The sequence below is a fragment of the Emys orbicularis genome, chromosome 3 (assembly GCF_028017835.1).
Source record: "Emys orbicularis isolate rEmyOrb1 chromosome 3, rEmyOrb1.hap1, whole genome shotgun sequence".
NCBI lineage: Eukaryota > Metazoa > Chordata > Testudines > Emydidae > Emys > Emys orbicularis.
In genome coordinates this window covers 138,213,111-138,229,793 of record NC_088685.1, presented here as the reverse complement: position 1 = coordinate 138,229,793, position 16,683 = coordinate 138,213,111, and the positions used below count along the sequence as shown (strand labels likewise).

The window sequence follows — 16,683 nt, the reverse complement described above, 5'->3', positions numbered from 1 at the left end:
GCTTTAGGAGAACTGTTAGATAAGAAAGAAGTTGGAGTACTGTACCCTATCAAAGTGATTGAACGATGCTCTGAATTCATTCATTTGTTCTTGGGTGATACCCTTGGCATCTCTTGTAAGGATCTGCGTCTCAATCTCATTGATAGTTCGGGCAATGGTGGTCAGTAAGAGTTCCCATCCAACACGGATATGCTATAGAAGAGAAAACATGGATTCTTTAGGCTTGTAATGAAAACCTGAACTCCTAGCATGATAACAAAGACAGTAAGAGAGAAACCACCAATGCAATCTGAAATTATTTATGTAGATTGTTGTTTGGTGCCACCACCTGCATGCTACGATTATGGGTACGCTGCAAATATAACAGCATGGGCAGTGGGTATCGTAGGCAGGGGGAGGCTGTGCCTCCCCAAACAGCTGGCGTGGCCCCACCCACACTATGCCCCCAGGCCTCCTTCTGCCTGCTGTTCCCTTCTGTGGCCAAGAGGCTGGGGCAGGCAGGCTGAGGGCCGCGGTGTGCACAAGACTCCCGGGCTGGGGCCACACTGGGGCTGCGGGCGCTCTGGTTGCACCACCTACATGCCCAGTGCCGGAGCTGGGGGCGTTCCAACCATGCTGCCTGCCCGCCCAGTGCGGGGGCTGGGGGTGCTCTGACCACGTTGCCTGCCCGCCCGCCCAGCACTGGGGTTGGATGAGATATGGCTGCGCCGCCCACCCAGTGTTGGGACAGAATGCAATCTGGCCATGCCACCCGCCCAGCACTGGGGCTGGGGGTGTGGGGGGGCCAGTGGCCATGGTGGGGTGGGGAGATGTGCTCCAGGCTCCAGCGGGGGAGGGAGGCAAAAGGGGCTGGGCCTCGGGCAGAGCAGGAGGGGCTGGGGGCTAGCCTCCCCCAAGGGCGTGCTCACCCGCCGTCCATGTATAACAGACATGCAAAAAATATTAAATTAGTTCCTAAACTGATACTTGTTCATACCTTCTATTGGTTCTTGATCATAGTGTTCATGTTAGCCATAAAGTCTGATGTTGGCTTAGATGTCAACACTTGGATTCAAGAGCTGTTGTATTTTTGAACATCAGTTTAATTCTGGACAGTATTTGGCTGACCCAACATGGTTCCCAAGCTTTCCAGTTATAGTCACTTTCCCACCTTGGGCTCCAACTCTTTGAACACTTAAAATCATGAGTTACTTTATACATGTGAGCAGTCTCATTTAGTTCAATGGGTCTACTCCTGTGTGTAAAGTGACTCATATATATGTGTCAACAGGATTGGAGTCTTGGTTGATAATCTGTCATGGCAAACATGCGGGAAAAGACATGGCTTTATCATGACAAAAATGCGACAACAGTCATAAAAAAAAGGAAAAGTTGTGGCAAACTATATTTAAGCGGAAATTAAGAGGAAAGTCAAATAAATATCTTTTATGTTCCAATTAAAACAATAATATTTAACAGTTCATACCCATATAACAATCCATGTTCCACCCTCCATGAACATATACAGAGTCCACAACGTAAAATGTATAAAGGAGTTTTATGCTCTGATATTGCAATCAGCTCCATCCAGGACCGGGGTCTTTCTCAGCAGCAGCTGACCAGGTGACAAAGGCCATAAGGCTTCATAATAAAGACCAAAAGTCATGGTTTTGTCACAGGAGTTACGGCCGAGACAAACGGAGCCTTAGTAATGTATATCTTCTGCTGCAAATAAACTAGGAAGTCTGCCAAATTCTTTCCTCTGTTACAACTCCCTCAGACTGGGGGAAGTGGATACATGAACCTAAGGGCACAGAACTGAATTCATAAGTACCTCCATAGTATAACTTGTGTGCTTGTTATCAAACACCAGGGCTTCTTGTATAAGCTGATGCTCTCCTTCCAATTTGTCAATATTGGTTTTGTAGTTGATGATATTGTGTTCATGCTGCTTCAGTTGATTCATCTGGTCCTCCAAGGTCCCTGTCAACTCAATAGAGCTGCGGGCAATTTCCTGTCACACAAAAAGAAACAAAACAATCTAAACTCCAGGTTTGTTAGTTTGCCACACATTTACATGGAAAACGTAACCTTTTTACACTAAGAATCAGTGGCAATCAAAACTTCCTCCAAACTAGAGAATGTTGTCTGTTGCACACTCATATCTCAGGACAACATTGGGACAATGGTATTTATATAGAAAGAACACAACCAAACTAATATTCATAATCTAGGAGAGGTCCAGCTCCCATGGACTGTTAATGTGAGTCAAGTGCCTATCTGTTCTGTATGCCTTTGAAAATCACCTCTCTAATGTCCCCATTCACTTCTCAAAAACCTATTCCAAAATGATTTCACCTTGTTAGACAGGTTTTTATTTGCTTTTATAAGCTCTGATTATATTAGAACCCTTCTTTAAAAGACTTGATTACATTAATGTTGGAGTGCTGGTGCAGGGCACTGAAGGCCACTGATGTTCTGTGTGTACAGCAGGGAGTATTCTGAGAAAAATGATATGTGTTCTATTCAACAGCCTCCTCTTGATGCCTCAGTGATACTCGCCTCCATCTTGGTCTGGATCCATGGCCCAACGACATTGGCCTGAGCAGCAAATTGGCGACGCAGACGTTCATTAGCATGCTGACGGGCTAGCTCCTCCTGCAAACATTGATCCCTCATGGGCACAAGTTGTTTCACCTGCCCGTGCACAAAAGAAATGAGGGTTGATGTGAGTAGATAAGATTAGATCATACTTGTAAAAATAATGTAGCATAGACTGATGGTTTCCTAACCTCAGTTTCCCCCGCTTCCTCTGTCACCCCCTAGCGCTATTTAGTGAGCAGGTTTATTTCATACCTGAAATGCTTATTTGCTTTCAATCATGAGAAAACTTTGTGGAGTCTTTGACTGTTTCAACTAATGTTTACATGTGGCCTGTTCTGTATTTCTTACTTGAATTTTTGTATGGTTCTTTAGGTAGTAGAACTATTGAAATGAAGAGATGTGCTGTACAATGAAACAACAGGTACTGACTTCTCTTTTTTAGTGAATATTAAGCATTATTGACCCACAAAATAAATACTGACTGAGGTGAAGCCATGCCCTTCCAGCTTGACTGTGAACCACTGATAACTACTCTCTGGGAATGGTTTTCCAACCAGGTATGCACCCACCTTGTAGTAGCTCCATCTAGGTTGTATTTCCCTAGTTTGTTTATGAGATGGTCATGTGAGACAGTATCAAAAGCCTAAAGTCAAGATATACCACATCTACCGCTTCCCCTCTTCCACGAGGCTTTTTGCTCTGTTAAAAGCAAGCTATTAGGTTGGTTTGATATGATTTATTCTTGACAAATCCATGCTGACTGTTACTTATCACCTTATTATCTTCTAAAGGTGTTTGCTAACTGATTGCTTAATTATTTGCTCCAATGTCTTTCTGGGCATACGCTTGAGCATTTTGAAACCAGTCAGGCTGGAAGTGTGACCAGAAAGACTGACTTTTAAGGAAAAGAAAATCTAATTTCTGACTAGATTTAAATTTAAGACTTTTTAACCTTGATCTAGTTACTACACTGTTTTTCCTGTTGAAAAAAAAACACAGGCTATTTTAAGCATATTCAATTCTCTATTAGTCTCACTTAGCTTTAAACAGTAATTGACACACAACATTACATTCAAGCAAAGCCATGAAGGTAGATTCAAATGAGATGTGTTGGGCCAGCTCCACAATGCAGTTCTAAAAGCTTCAATGGGAGCAGAACTGGTTCTCTGACCTGTGTACTTTCAGTCATTAATTATATAGTCACGTGACTGGGGAGACCAGTTGCAATTCAGGGAACTGTAATGCTATTGTATAATTAAAATTAATATAATCCCATGAAAAACATTTAAAATGTTTTAAATATATCATAGAAACTAACACTGGGCCCAAATTTTCCTTGCAGTTCTACATCAGTTACCCCACAGACCTACTAAATCTTGAGTTGAAACTTGTTTAAAATGTTAAATGTGGCTGTAACTGTGATTTTGTATTTTTTTCAATATCCGTCCGTACTATGTTTCTCCATAATACATATGTAGGCTTTTTTTCTACACTAGCCATAATGACAACCAAGCTTCTTCTAGCCAATAGCCTAATTTTATGTTGACATACCTTTCTGCTGTCCAGACTAGCCAAGATTTTTAAGAAAGAGGGCTGTTCCTGTTTTTACTCATTGATTGCAGGGAGAGTTTTGCCTGAGTGAATGCTGTTGGATCAGCCCAGATATTAGACTTTTTTTTTCTTTTTGGTAATTCATGACAACTTCTGGAGAGTCAGTGTGGGTCTCTGTTCTTATCATTCATACAACCAAAACATTATTCCTGCAATGTCATTTCCACCTTTAGCATACAATACCTTATCCCACTTGGCACGGATTTCATCCATAGTGATGGTGCTGTAAGGATTGCTTGCACTTATTCTGATGTTGTAACTCTGAATAACCTTCTCAACTTCATTCTGGATCGACAGGATAGCCTGTCTCTCACCGTCTGCCTCTGGCAGAGTGGCTTTAAACTGATCATGGGCAGTGATTAAACTCTGGAATCAGAAATAAAGGGGGAAAGAATAAGGATTTTTGTTGTAGTGTCAGTTCTATGATCTTGAGGGCCTGATCTAAATAATTGTATTTCCTCCCCAAATACACTGTACACATGAGGTGAAACCCTGACCCTATAGAAGTCAATGGCAAAATTCCAGTGGAGACAGAATTTCACCTATAGGATCACCTCAAAAAAGACAGAACTTGCAATAAGGTGATTTTTGGGGTAGCAGACCATATTTTGCTGTTTTTGAAGTATTTAAGAGAGAATGTGAAGATGAAAATGATTCATTTCTGAAAAATGTTTCTTTACCTGTGTTTCTAACAACATATGATATTAAGAATGCAAATGAAAAAGACCAATTTAATTTTCATACTGTGTTGCACTTCACTCACTCTGAATAGTAAAACCAGACAAATAAGTTTCACTTTGTTTTTCATGCTTCTTTTGATGTTTTTCAGTACTGTGCTATTTGGGTTTCCAATACTGCAAGTGAGTATTATCCCCTTTCCTTTTCCCCACTAAATTTTAAAAAATTGACAAGTTTTCTACTCACCCTAACCTCGCCCTGTTTAAAAGAAAAAAGTAATTAGAGCCCTGACACTTCTTTGGAATGCTCTCACTTGGAGCCCTGTGTCCATATGGAGTCTCAATGAAGTCAGTGTGACTCCGCATAGGCAAAGGGGTCTGCCCTAGCGGATCATGATGCAGCATCTGGGCCTAAATACTTGAGAGCATCCGTTTAAATACAACTGCACAAATATACCACTAATGTTGAGTGCAACTGAACAAATGACAAAATTAATTCCTTTAATTACTTTCACAACAAGCCAACTATGCACAATGAACAGCCTGATTCTCATTTATACTAAGACCTTTATACACTAATCTGGTAATATAAAGTGGTCTTAAAGTGGGTGGAAATGTAAATTATGCCTTGCCTTTAACGAGACACACAAGTAAAGTGTCAGGTTCCACAAAGTTGCCTTTATTATTAGGTTAACATTAGTGCAGTCAGATATGACTGTTCTGGGCCAAATCCCATACACTGTGACTACTCAAGGCCACCAATCCCACCTAGCTAGTGTCACAGGGCCCCAAACAACCGCCAAGCGCCATATAATGAGAAATGCAAAGAGACACTGTGTTCCCAAGTTCTGCTTTCCACATGGTTTGCCTGCCTTCTTATCTCTGGCTAATGGCTCCTTCCAAGGGGAGAAGTACTGCAGCCAGCTGCCTTAAAAGGCCATGTCTGCTTATAGGTTATCACTTTTATGCTCACAGATGAGTGGGAAAGGACATTCTCTGTCAGAAAGATAGCTTATAGGCAGGATATGTTTTCACCTACACATGTTGACAATGTCCATTCAGTGAGAGGGAAGGCTTCCCTTTCTTGACTTCCTGAGGATGGCAAACCAAAAACATACTACCATTTACCTGAATTTCCTCTATGCTATGAACAATAAACATGTCCTGTAGGTCTTCCATAGCACCTTCCATCCAGTTGTTGAATGGAGCAGCTCTCTTGGCAAACTCCAGGTGAAGCTGATCAATTGTTTCCAGCAATTTCTCTGTCCTCTGTTAAGTCCAGTAAATGCACACAAACAAATTCATTGTTACCAAGGTGAAAGCTAATTCTATGCACATACAGGTAATGTCCCAGTTACCTTGGGCATACATTTTCAAAAGTGACTGATGATTTTGGACGCCTTATTTGCTGGCTGCCCAACCTGAGATATCTTAAAAGATGCCACTGAAGTCAGTAAGACTACTCACATTAAAATTATTTTCATGTTAAACTTATGTAAACTGAAGAATGTGCATAAGACTGTGTAGGATCAGGGCCTAAGTGCTTTTTTTTTTTTTTGCCATTTATTGCATTTTAAATATTTTCTGATAATCTGATCTATAAAATGAACAAATTAAATTGCACCAATTGTAAAAGAATGGCCTGCTTTAATAATTTCTTTCATGTATGAAACGGAGCAGTAACACATACATGTCACATTTGAGCCCAGAGATGTATGTAAGGTGGCTTCCACTGATCTCAGGGGAAGCCATGAAGATACATCCTAGGGCTTTTAGTAAATTGGATCTCACTGCTTTGGAACCTCCATCACCAGAGAGCCTGGCCACTGGCCTACTGCTCAAACTGAGTTTTGCTGTAGTGAATATGACAAGACAGCTTCCTAATTATATCACTGCTATGCATCAAATCCCCAAAGGGTGGGATTACAAGTCAACTCTTGATGACCAAATTCATTCTGCTGCTGCTTTATAGCTTCTAATTGCACCATAAACTTCTAAGAAACAAAGCACCATCCAGTCTATTACTGAGCAATTCAACCTATATTGCAAATGAACTCACAGCAACCTGAAATGGAGAGCCGAGGAAAGGGTTAATTGCAGTCTGGATTCCAGGAATTAACACTCAACAATGTCTGTTATAAATCCCAAAGAATTCGTTTTTTAAAATGGAGCAGCTTATTGATATCAATTTTACCTCCAGTGCCTCTCTTCTTTTCTGAGTAAGTGTTCCCAATTTGTCCCATTGGTCACATATCTTCTGGCATCGATCATTGACATTTGCAGCATCGTAAAAGTCCAGTTCACTAGGAAAGAGTGAAGACAAAAACTGCTATAGCTTCTGAACAAACAGACAGGAAAACACTGTACATTCTGCACCTGTGTACATGTTGCACTGGCCCTCAGTAACTATTCCTCCTCTTCTTTTTCCTCCTCTTGCTAAAAAAGTCAACTTGCAATCAGTTAGGCAGTGTAGTGGTATTATAATGTGTGGGATCTAGGCACTAAGGGCAGGATCCACAAAGATACCTAAGTGCTTAAACCCCAGATTTAGGTGCCTAAGTTCCCATTTTGGTTCCACTGTGATCTACAAAAGTCCCGCCGAACCTCATAGGCACCTAAATTCACTCGGCACTTAAGTTTCCAGTGTAAAGGTTCCCTCAGCACCTATGTTTCTGCTTCTTGGCATGCATGCTGCAGCCTCCCTCTATGCATCTGGATGGCTATCTCCCAACTAAGCTCCAGAGTGATTCATGAACCTCAAGGAAAGACATGTGTTCAGCTACCTAAGCCACCTGTGGGGCTTGACTGATAGGCATGCTCAGAGGCTGCCTACTGGATTGGGTCCCATTCAAAATCCGGCGTGAGGCAGTGGTGCTTACCTTGTAACTTTTAGCCCAATGGTTAGAGCACTCATCTGGGCTGTGGGAAATCCAGGTTCAATTCCCCCCCTTAACTAGAGGAGGGCAAAAGGATTTGAACAGAGGTCTCCCACATCTCAGGAGAGTACTCTAACCACTGAGCTATGGGATATTCAGATGTGGGGCACCCTCAATCTCTCCTGTTGAAGCTGTTGCACTGTGGATAAATAATGAAAGAGTGACTGGTGTAAGGGGATTGGACCCAGGGTCTCCAACCTACCAGGTAGGTGCCCTAACTACTGGACTACCAGGTCATTTTCACTCTCTCTGTGGCCTAATGACTGTTCCACTGTGGATAAATACTTATAGTCATTGGGACACAGAGAGTGTATGTGTGTAAGAGAATCACTTTGCAGTGGCTATGCAGCCAAAGAACCAATGAACTGTTGGAAACTAAGAGCTTTTTTGATAAAAGTGCCCTAATCATCAAAAAGTTAGAGAGAAACCATATGACATCTAAGCACATTATTTATATAAAGGAGAGGGAGCTGCTAGCAAGGCATTCTCCATGAGGGCCCTTTGATTCTGGAACTGCTCCACACTTTGGTCGAAATCATTTCAGATTTGTTGACCTTCAGGGTATGCAGTAAAAGCTATCTAATTAATAAGACTTTGGGAGAGGTCTGAGGCTGTGGGTGGAGTGGGATGGGACATAATTTTGCTGTTTTGATGTACTGACTGCAAGTTAATTTTTTTTATGTTATACTCCTACTGATAGATGATGTTCATACATGGATTGTGAGTTTAGTAAGTTGTCAGGGCACCAAGAGCTTCTGTATCAGTATCTTTTTGCACAATAAATACATAGTATCAAAGGGGTAGCCATGTTTGCTGCTTTTACAGATCCAGACTAAGAGTCCTGTGGCACCTTATAGACTAACAGACGTATAGGAGCATGAGCTTTCGTGGGTGAATACGAAGACGTGGGTATTCACCCACGAAAGCTCATGCTCCTATACGTCTGTTAGTCTATAAGGTGCCACAGGACTCTTTGCTGCTTTTAATAAATACATACAAAGTGTTCTTCAAGTTTTTCCAAGTGGAACCTCTGAGACTATTGTGAATTTTATTTTTAGCCCAATTGATTGTCACTCATTTTTTTAAGATAAGGGCAAATGTCACTTTTGTGAAAGTTAGGGACTAATTGTACTGGCTATGGGTCAGTGCTGGAAGATACTGTACTAACTTCGCCAAACAGCTCTTCCAATGTACCTGTCATGACTTGCAATATCCCTGCTATCCTATTCCTGGGCTTTTATTAAGCATAGACAGTTTGTGTTGCATGTTTGGAATATGGATAAATAGGGAAGAGAACGAGATTATCAACGCTAATTTTAAAGGGGCACCTACAGTTTAAAAATAGTAGGCCGGATCCTCAGCTAGTATAACCCAGGGTACGTCTTCACTCAAGGGGGGGGTCGATTTAAGATACGCAAATTCAGCTACGCGAATAGCGTAGCTGAATTCGACGTATCGCAGCCGACTTACCCTGCTGTAGGGACGGCGGCAAAATCGACCCCTGCGGCTTCCCGTCGATGGCGCTTACTCCCACCTTCGCTGGTGGAGTAAGAGCGTCGATTCGGGGATCGATTGTCACGTCCCGACGGGACGCGATAAATCGATCCCCGAGAGGTCGATTTCTACCCGCCGATTCAGGCGGGTAGTGTAGACCAGGCCTAAGTGTGACTCCAATGACTTCAGTGGAGCTATGCCAATTTATCCCACATGAGGAGCTGGCACTATAAACTTCTAAGAAACAAATTTCCTTTAAAAAAGTGTCACATTTTACAGGGAATTATTAAAAAGGAAAGAAATGTAAATACCTAGTTTACTTTTGCACTACTTGTGCTGTTTGCTTTTTGTGATTCTCTCACCATTATAAGTAAAAATGAGCCAAATTTGATCTGACAGTAGCTTTGATCCAGCAAATCACTTAAGCATGTGCTTAACTTTAAGCACATGAGTAGTTCCATAGAAGCCATGTTAAGCGTGTACTTAAGTAATTCCTGGATCAGGGCTGGCCTCTTTGTAACTGTGCCCATAAACACAATTTGAACCCAGGTATCCAGAAGCAAAAGACTTTCTAGTCCATCTATGTTGGAGACTAATATAGCTGTTTGCCTGGCTGAAAATAAGTTTTTACACAAGGGGAGATAAATATTTTTAAAAAAATACATTCAGAAATTTTGATCCTGATTAGTGAAGATCTTGGAATTAGTGCATAGGACCATAAATGAGTATAGTACCTTAGAGCACAATTTAGTCTCATTCTTTTTAGCATTTACAATGTATTAAATGGGAAATCCCTGATTTCTCCCCCCCCCCCCCAGGTTTATATAGTGCCCCATCCAAGATTTATGATGTCTCACAATCTGGCATACAATGACAGCATAACAGCTTCCAAACTGGAATGATCCTGCTCACACACACACACACAAATCCTTTATCCAGACACCATCAATCAACAAGCTTTTAACAACTTTAACCTTTATGCTCTTAGTGGGCTCAGCTGCTGTAGCAGAAAATATCAGCGCTGACACTGAACTGTAACCAGTGCAGCTCAAGGTCACACCGCAATTGTTCTCCTTCAAAATAGCAACTGCAGACTACCAAAAAATATAGGGTGTGCTGACCTGAAGCACAGTCAATTCTGGTCTTTTTAAGGACCCGATAATGGCCAAAGAAGTCAAGAGAAAGATCCTTATTTATTTCAATGAGCTCTAGATCAGCTCCAACTACACCTTTCTTAGCATGAAAATTTTTACACAATCCTAAAAAATATCACTGTCAAGAGGAACTAGGACTTTTCACCTCTAATTTCTATAATTTTGTGAGGAACTGTTGGTAAAATTATTAAAATCAATAACCAAAGGAAGCTGTCCATTTGCTTGCAGCTACTAATACTTGGCATTTATATATAGCGCCCTTCATTCAATGTCCTCCAAGGTTTTAAGACTAATTGAGCCTCACAACCCTCCTACGCAACCGGGCAGAGATTTCTCCATTTTACAGGTAAGCACATGGAGGTTAATGCTGAGCACCTCTGAAGTCAACAGGGTGTTCTTAGGGAGAAAAACTGTTCTCCTTAACCTCTCGATGTCCCTTCCAATCCTACGATTCTATGATTCATCACCTCTGAAAATCAGGCCACAAGTAGCTTGTCCAACATAACACAGCAAGTCAGTGGCAGAGTTCTCTCTCCCATCCAGCCGCATTCTAACCACCTGGCTATGTTCCCTTCAAGTTGGCAAAACACAGACTTAGAGGATGTAGCACTGACCCTGCCTGCATTAAGAATGCTATTTCAAAAATCTCGCTTTGTTGCTAACACCAGTCCAACTTAATTGATGTTAACAGTGTTTGGAGCCCTAGTGTAGATGGCCAACCAGCCTTTTAAGGATTGTGTTCATTAGCCTGATCTGAACAGAGGTCAATTACACCTCTAAAACAATGGTGGCAATTGCCAGGCTGTCCGCACTCTGCTCTCAATGCTGCTAATACTGCTGGAGCTCAACCAGCCTTAGACATTTTCAGAAATTGTCTCTAGAGAGAGCCATTGAGAGCTTCTGTACAAACAATTACACAATAGAAAGTCATTATTACCATACAGGTCAGGGTGAAAAGAAAGGCAAGTGTTTTATCAACTGATGAATTCACTGATATGTGCATCCTTTTAAGTTTCATGCTTTTTGGCATTAACTAATTACTTCATCTTTTTTCCTCTAAATATACACATTCTCTCTTAAATAAACTGGAAAAAATAGACTTTTTCTATAATCTTTTCCAGTTAAAGTAATCTTAGGTGTTACTGCTAACAATAGTAGGCAAAACATTTTCAGAAAGTGCGATTTATAACTTGATGATGGATGTTTGGATTTGTTTCTAAACAGAGGAGACTTCCATTGGATGAGGTGACAGAACTGGTGCCTGTGCTAGCCACACTCTGCCCCAGCACAAGAATGGAAGGCTCATGGCAAAGCTGTAAGGTCCCTCCTCCAGAGACATAAGTTAGGGTAGACTCCCAGATGCTCTAGACTGAGGCCAGGCACTACAGAATCACAGAGCCACGATTGGAGCTAGTGGAGAATTAAGACCCAGGTGTTTCTGAGTTGTAGCCTTTTTAAAAAAAAATTGCACAATATTCTTTTGCAGTAGGTATTTAATCCATCAAAGAAATGAAGAAACTAAAACAGGGAAAGGTAATAAAAGGTATATCTATACAGCAACTAGATACCCAGAGCTGGCCCGTGCCAGCTGACTCAGGCTCTCGGGGCTCAGGCTGGAGCCCGGGCTCTAGGACCCTGCGAAGTGGGAGAGTCATAGAGCCCAGGCTGAAGCCTGAGCCCAGAAGTCTACACAGCAATGAAACAGCCCGGCAAACATGAGTTGGTTGGCATGGGCCAGTCGTAGGAGTCTAGTTGCTGTGTAGACAAAGAGATTCGCCACAGGTGACGCAGAGAGTCAGAGACAGGGATGGGAACCGTGCTTAAACGTCCTAACTCCCAAACAGACATCTGTTTTAACCACTAGTCCACACTGTCTTCTGTTAGCTTCATAAATGTATACTGCAAGTCAGCAATGCACTTAAGCACATGCTTAACATTAAGCACGGGAGTAGTACCACTGATTTCCAGTATAACAACATTAAATTCAATGGGACTATCCAAACTCTTCCAATTAAGCATGTGTGTATGTATTTATGTATTATGTGTTTATGTGTACTGCTGAACTGGATCCTTAAACTAATTTGTATTCTCTCTGTGAGTGTGCGCGCGCATGCATGTGTGTCTGTGTGTGTGTGCTGGTCCAGTGGTTAAGGCATTGGTCTTGGTCGACTTGGTTTCAGGTCCGTACTGTGCCACAGATTTCCTGTGTGACCTTGGGCAAGTGTCTGTGTGCCTCAGTTCCCGCTCTGTAAAACGAGGCTAACAACACGTCCTCACCTCACAGTACGGCTCGTGAGAATAAATACATTAACGATTGTGAGGTCCTCACACACTATGGTAATGGGGGCCTGACAAGTACTTTAGACAGACCGAGACACACACGCTATACAGAGAAGGAATAGGAATTAGTTTTTTAAGTATATAAAGTACTGTGGGATGGGAGAAGCGATGCAAATGTAATTATTTTAATATCAGCTTGCGATACTTGATCTATATTATACTCACGTGGGTAAAATGAAAGAAATAATTTTTTTGAGAACGATTTCACATCTAGCATCTTGTAGCAGAACACATGAACTGGCAGACTAATTCCACACACCCCCACCCCGCCAGATACACAATTTACCCACCAGTAGATCTACAGAAACAAAAGCTTACTGTTAAGTCAATTTTGAAATGTTTGCCCTCAAACGATTGTATTCAGTTGCATGTCTATATTTAGTTCAATAAAAAAAAAAAGGAAAGGTGTCAATGACTAGCTCAGATAATATCCTTACGAAGCTATCTGTGGAATTCTTACATTGTACCTATGACACTATTGAATTCATTGGAAAGAGTTTATCAGTTAAATGTCAGCAGCTGCATGCCTCTAAATGGAACATACTTCAGCTCCTGGGCAATGGCTGCGATCTGTTCTACTCTGTCCTGGTGGGCAGCCAAGTCACTCTCAAAAGCTTCATGTTTCCTCAACATAGCGCGGAGTTCAGTCAGAGAAGCAGATTCATAATCCTTCTGGAGTAAGATCTGCTCTTTGCCTGAAAATAAAAACAAAAATATCAGTAATTCATTACTAATTCATTAATTACAACAAAAATGCACTCAAGTCAGTCATTTAAATTGGGGCCCAGCTTTGTGGTGCTTTGATCAGTATCACCCACCCAGCGTGAAATCTGGCCCCATTGAAATCAATGACAAAACTCCCATTGATTTACTTCAACAGAGCTAAGATTTCATCCCTAGTGTAATGCCTTTATTAACAACTCACTGGAAAAGTCCTATGGAATTTAATAGGGTGAAACAATAAATATTATATAGTAATAATTGTTTAAACCTGTAGAACGTAATAAGATCTTTTTTGTAGGTTGCTGAAACAATCCTATAGAATTCTATAACTGGGATGTGATTCTCTATTATGTTCCATGGAATCATTCATAAGCCCGTCTAAAGATTACTTTCTGTTCATTTCTAAAGGATTTTTCCACGTGGGAATCAGCCTGTTTCACACAGACATATTGCTGTATTACATGGAATAAGTAGCAAGGTAATTCAGGCTCATTCCAACACAGGGCCAGATTGTCAACTCCGTACTTGCACTGGTGAAGAGTTACTTAACGAGTAGTTATTAACTTCAGTGGGACTACTTGGGTGAGTGACTCCTTCCCAATCTAAGTAATGGGATTCTCAAATCTGGCCCTTCGTTAACATTTAATTTATAAACACAAAGATGTAATAAAGCAGAAACATCCAGGTTGCTGGTACGTTGATCAATGTACTGGTTATTCTTGGCTCAGTGAACCACTATCTGTGATGGTTTAAGGCAGGCCTGGTAACTCTATTTTTCGGTTCTTTATCTTTCAGGTACTGACAAGCACTTCAATGGCCTTTTTCACACCTAGCATTGAACTGCAATTTATTCTCACTGTCTGTGGATGTGTATGAATTTTGAAACTTTTGGTCTTGTTGTTGCTGTTTAGTTGTTGTTGAAAGAGGAGGAGAGTAGAAAAACAAAAAACAAAAAAAGAGTGTGAGAAAGGGACACAAAAGAAGAAAGGGATGGAGGCAAAAAGCAACCATTCCCCTAAAAAGTCCAATAATTTTGTTTAATTTCTTTTTTAAAAACCACCAAGGAAAAAAAGGGTGGAAAGAAAAACTATGATTATGCCCTCACAAACCTCACACAATTCTGACCCACACTCAAAACTTTTGCCAATATAGCAATATTGGCTAGGGGTATAATTTTTTGAGACATTTCTGTACCAAAAGAGGCCCTACTATAGATACAGTTATACCAGCATAAAAGTCCTTTTTCTGGTATATCTTATTTTGCTCAGGGAACTGGTATAAGTTATACGCCAAAAACAATTTTATGCCAGCACTGGGCGGGGTGGCTGGCATGGCTACACTGGCAAACCTTTTCTAGTCAAGACCTGGCTTATGTAGCCAGCAATCAGACCACTATGTTCAATGTAAGTTATGTTAACAATACTTTATCTTCTTTGAAATTTTGCCTTCAATCCATTATTCACTTTGGCCTCATGCCCAAAACCTCCACAAAAGGCTGAGATATGTGGCAGCCTTTTCGAACACTCTTGGTTTTTAAACAGAAAATGCCAAATCCTTACGACCCTTCCTAACTTACCAAAGGTTACAAAAGCAAGCAAATAAAATGGGAAACTGAAAGATTACCTCTCACTCATCAGGAACTCTTACCATTAGGAGAGACAACTGAATTCATAGACAGCCACTTTAGCTTCAGTTCACCACATACTATTTCCTAGATTTTAAGGCCAGAGGGGACCATTATTTCTCTTGCTATATATTCTCCTGTATCTGTCATGTATAATTTTTCCCTGTGTCAGAGCTACAACACGTAGTCAGAGTAGCACATGCTCAGTAAAGAGGCTTTCAGAATTATCACAGCTTCACTTCTGGCATTTACTTGGCAGCCATTTACTGATTTGGGTGCTTCTAACGAGCTCACTATGGGCTTGACTCTGGTTTGAAACAGCCAGCACAGGGGCTGTGGTGGGAGTGTGAGGGGCATGGTGGAGGCAAGCTAGGAGCATGGTGGGGTAGAGCTGTATTACGTAGATTCTCTACTGTGGTAAGGTCCTGAAAGAGACCTTATAGCAGTGCTGTGTGCGAGAGCAGCCCCTCGGCTGTTCTAAATTACGGTGGGGTTGGACTAGCAGTAGCACCCCTCCCCCTGTGCTAAAGTTTAATAAAAGCTGTGGCCTGCCGCTTAATTCCATGCAAGTGTCTGTCCTCATTTCGCTGCTGTGTCCACATCAAAGCAAGCCAGGTTTTTCATTCCCATCTTCTCCCTGAAATTCTGGGGAGGTAAGCTAAACTGTAGGATGTTGTTTGTTGAAATTGGCTAAGGAGAGCCACAATTTAATTAACTAGTTTTGGGACTTGGCTGGAACAAATCCTGGTTGTATTTATGTGTCATCCTTAAAGTGGAAGGATGCTTTTGTCTTTGCTGCTGTTCAGTAAAATCACTCTGCTGAAATCTGCCTTTTACCTAGATTCTTTCCTGGACTTACTGTAGCTCTGACTGGTTGGTCACAAGAACTGGATATGCAAATGAAACCATGATGCAATCTTCGCAAAAATGCTGGATGATACATTAAACCAGAAGCATGACATTGTTCTGTGGATCTTAAAAACCGGTAACAGGATTTCAACTTATTTCTCTATTGAATGGTCAGCCAATGTAGTTGAAAGATAAATCTCATTAACTACATGGCCAAAAAGTTAAGATGATGAGTGTAGGGGAAAAGGCTAGAAAGCTTCCAGAATAATTGTTGTTAGTTTTAGGTTTATACAACTGTCCAAGTTATTCAATAACCGGTTTTGGTTTGTAAATACCCAGTACTGATTTACAGATAGATTTATCTGAAACACTTTAACCAAGGTCTGCTTACCATATGCCCAGGTTTCATGAGTAGAAGCCTTCTGTCTAAATTTCTCAGCCAGATGTTCAAGTCGTTCCAGTCTTCGTATTTCATTCAGCAACCATTCCTCATAGCCCTTCTCAGCTTGTTCAAGTCTCTGCCAAGCGCCAGCAATATCCTATGAGAAGTTTGGGGATGAATGAGGGAATGAGATTTTAATCATTACTCTGTATCTCCTCTGACTTTGCCCAAATTTGTGAACTCTACAAGAATTTACAGTCTTGCTCCAAAAATGGAAATTTAGGTCCAAATTTTTCAGAAATAGGCACCT

At 41.3% G+C, this 16,683-nt stretch overlaps 1 protein-coding gene across 15 annotated transcripts in view; it reads right to left on the bottom strand.

Moving 5' to 3' along the window:
- Positions 1-16,683, bottom strand: part of ACTN2 (actinin alpha 2) — an 86,451-nt gene that overhangs the window by 12,125 nt on the left and 57,643 nt on the right. For 9 of the 15 annotated variants that reach the window (XM_065401258.1, XM_065401263.1, XM_065401251.1 and 6 more), the window contains 8 exons: positions 16,383-16,530; positions 13,340-13,490; positions 7,066-7,174; positions 6,000-6,140; positions 4,378-4,560; positions 2,542-2,676; positions 1,814-1,993; positions 46-192 (listed from right to left, as the gene is read on the bottom strand). In XM_065401258.1, coding sequence (XP_065257330.1) covers positions 46-192; positions 1,814-1,993; positions 2,542-2,676; positions 4,378-4,560; positions 6,000-6,140; positions 7,066-7,174; positions 13,340-13,490; positions 16,383-16,530 — 1,194 coding nt within the window. Of the gene's footprint in view, positions 1-45; positions 193-1,813; positions 1,994-2,541; positions 2,677-4,377; positions 4,561-5,999; positions 6,141-7,065; positions 7,175-13,339; positions 13,491-14,831; positions 14,853-16,382; positions 16,531-16,683 lie in introns of all 15 variants that reach the window. The other 6 variants (XM_065401259.1, XM_065401261.1, XM_065401260.1 and 3 more) reach the window with 2 other exon arrangements.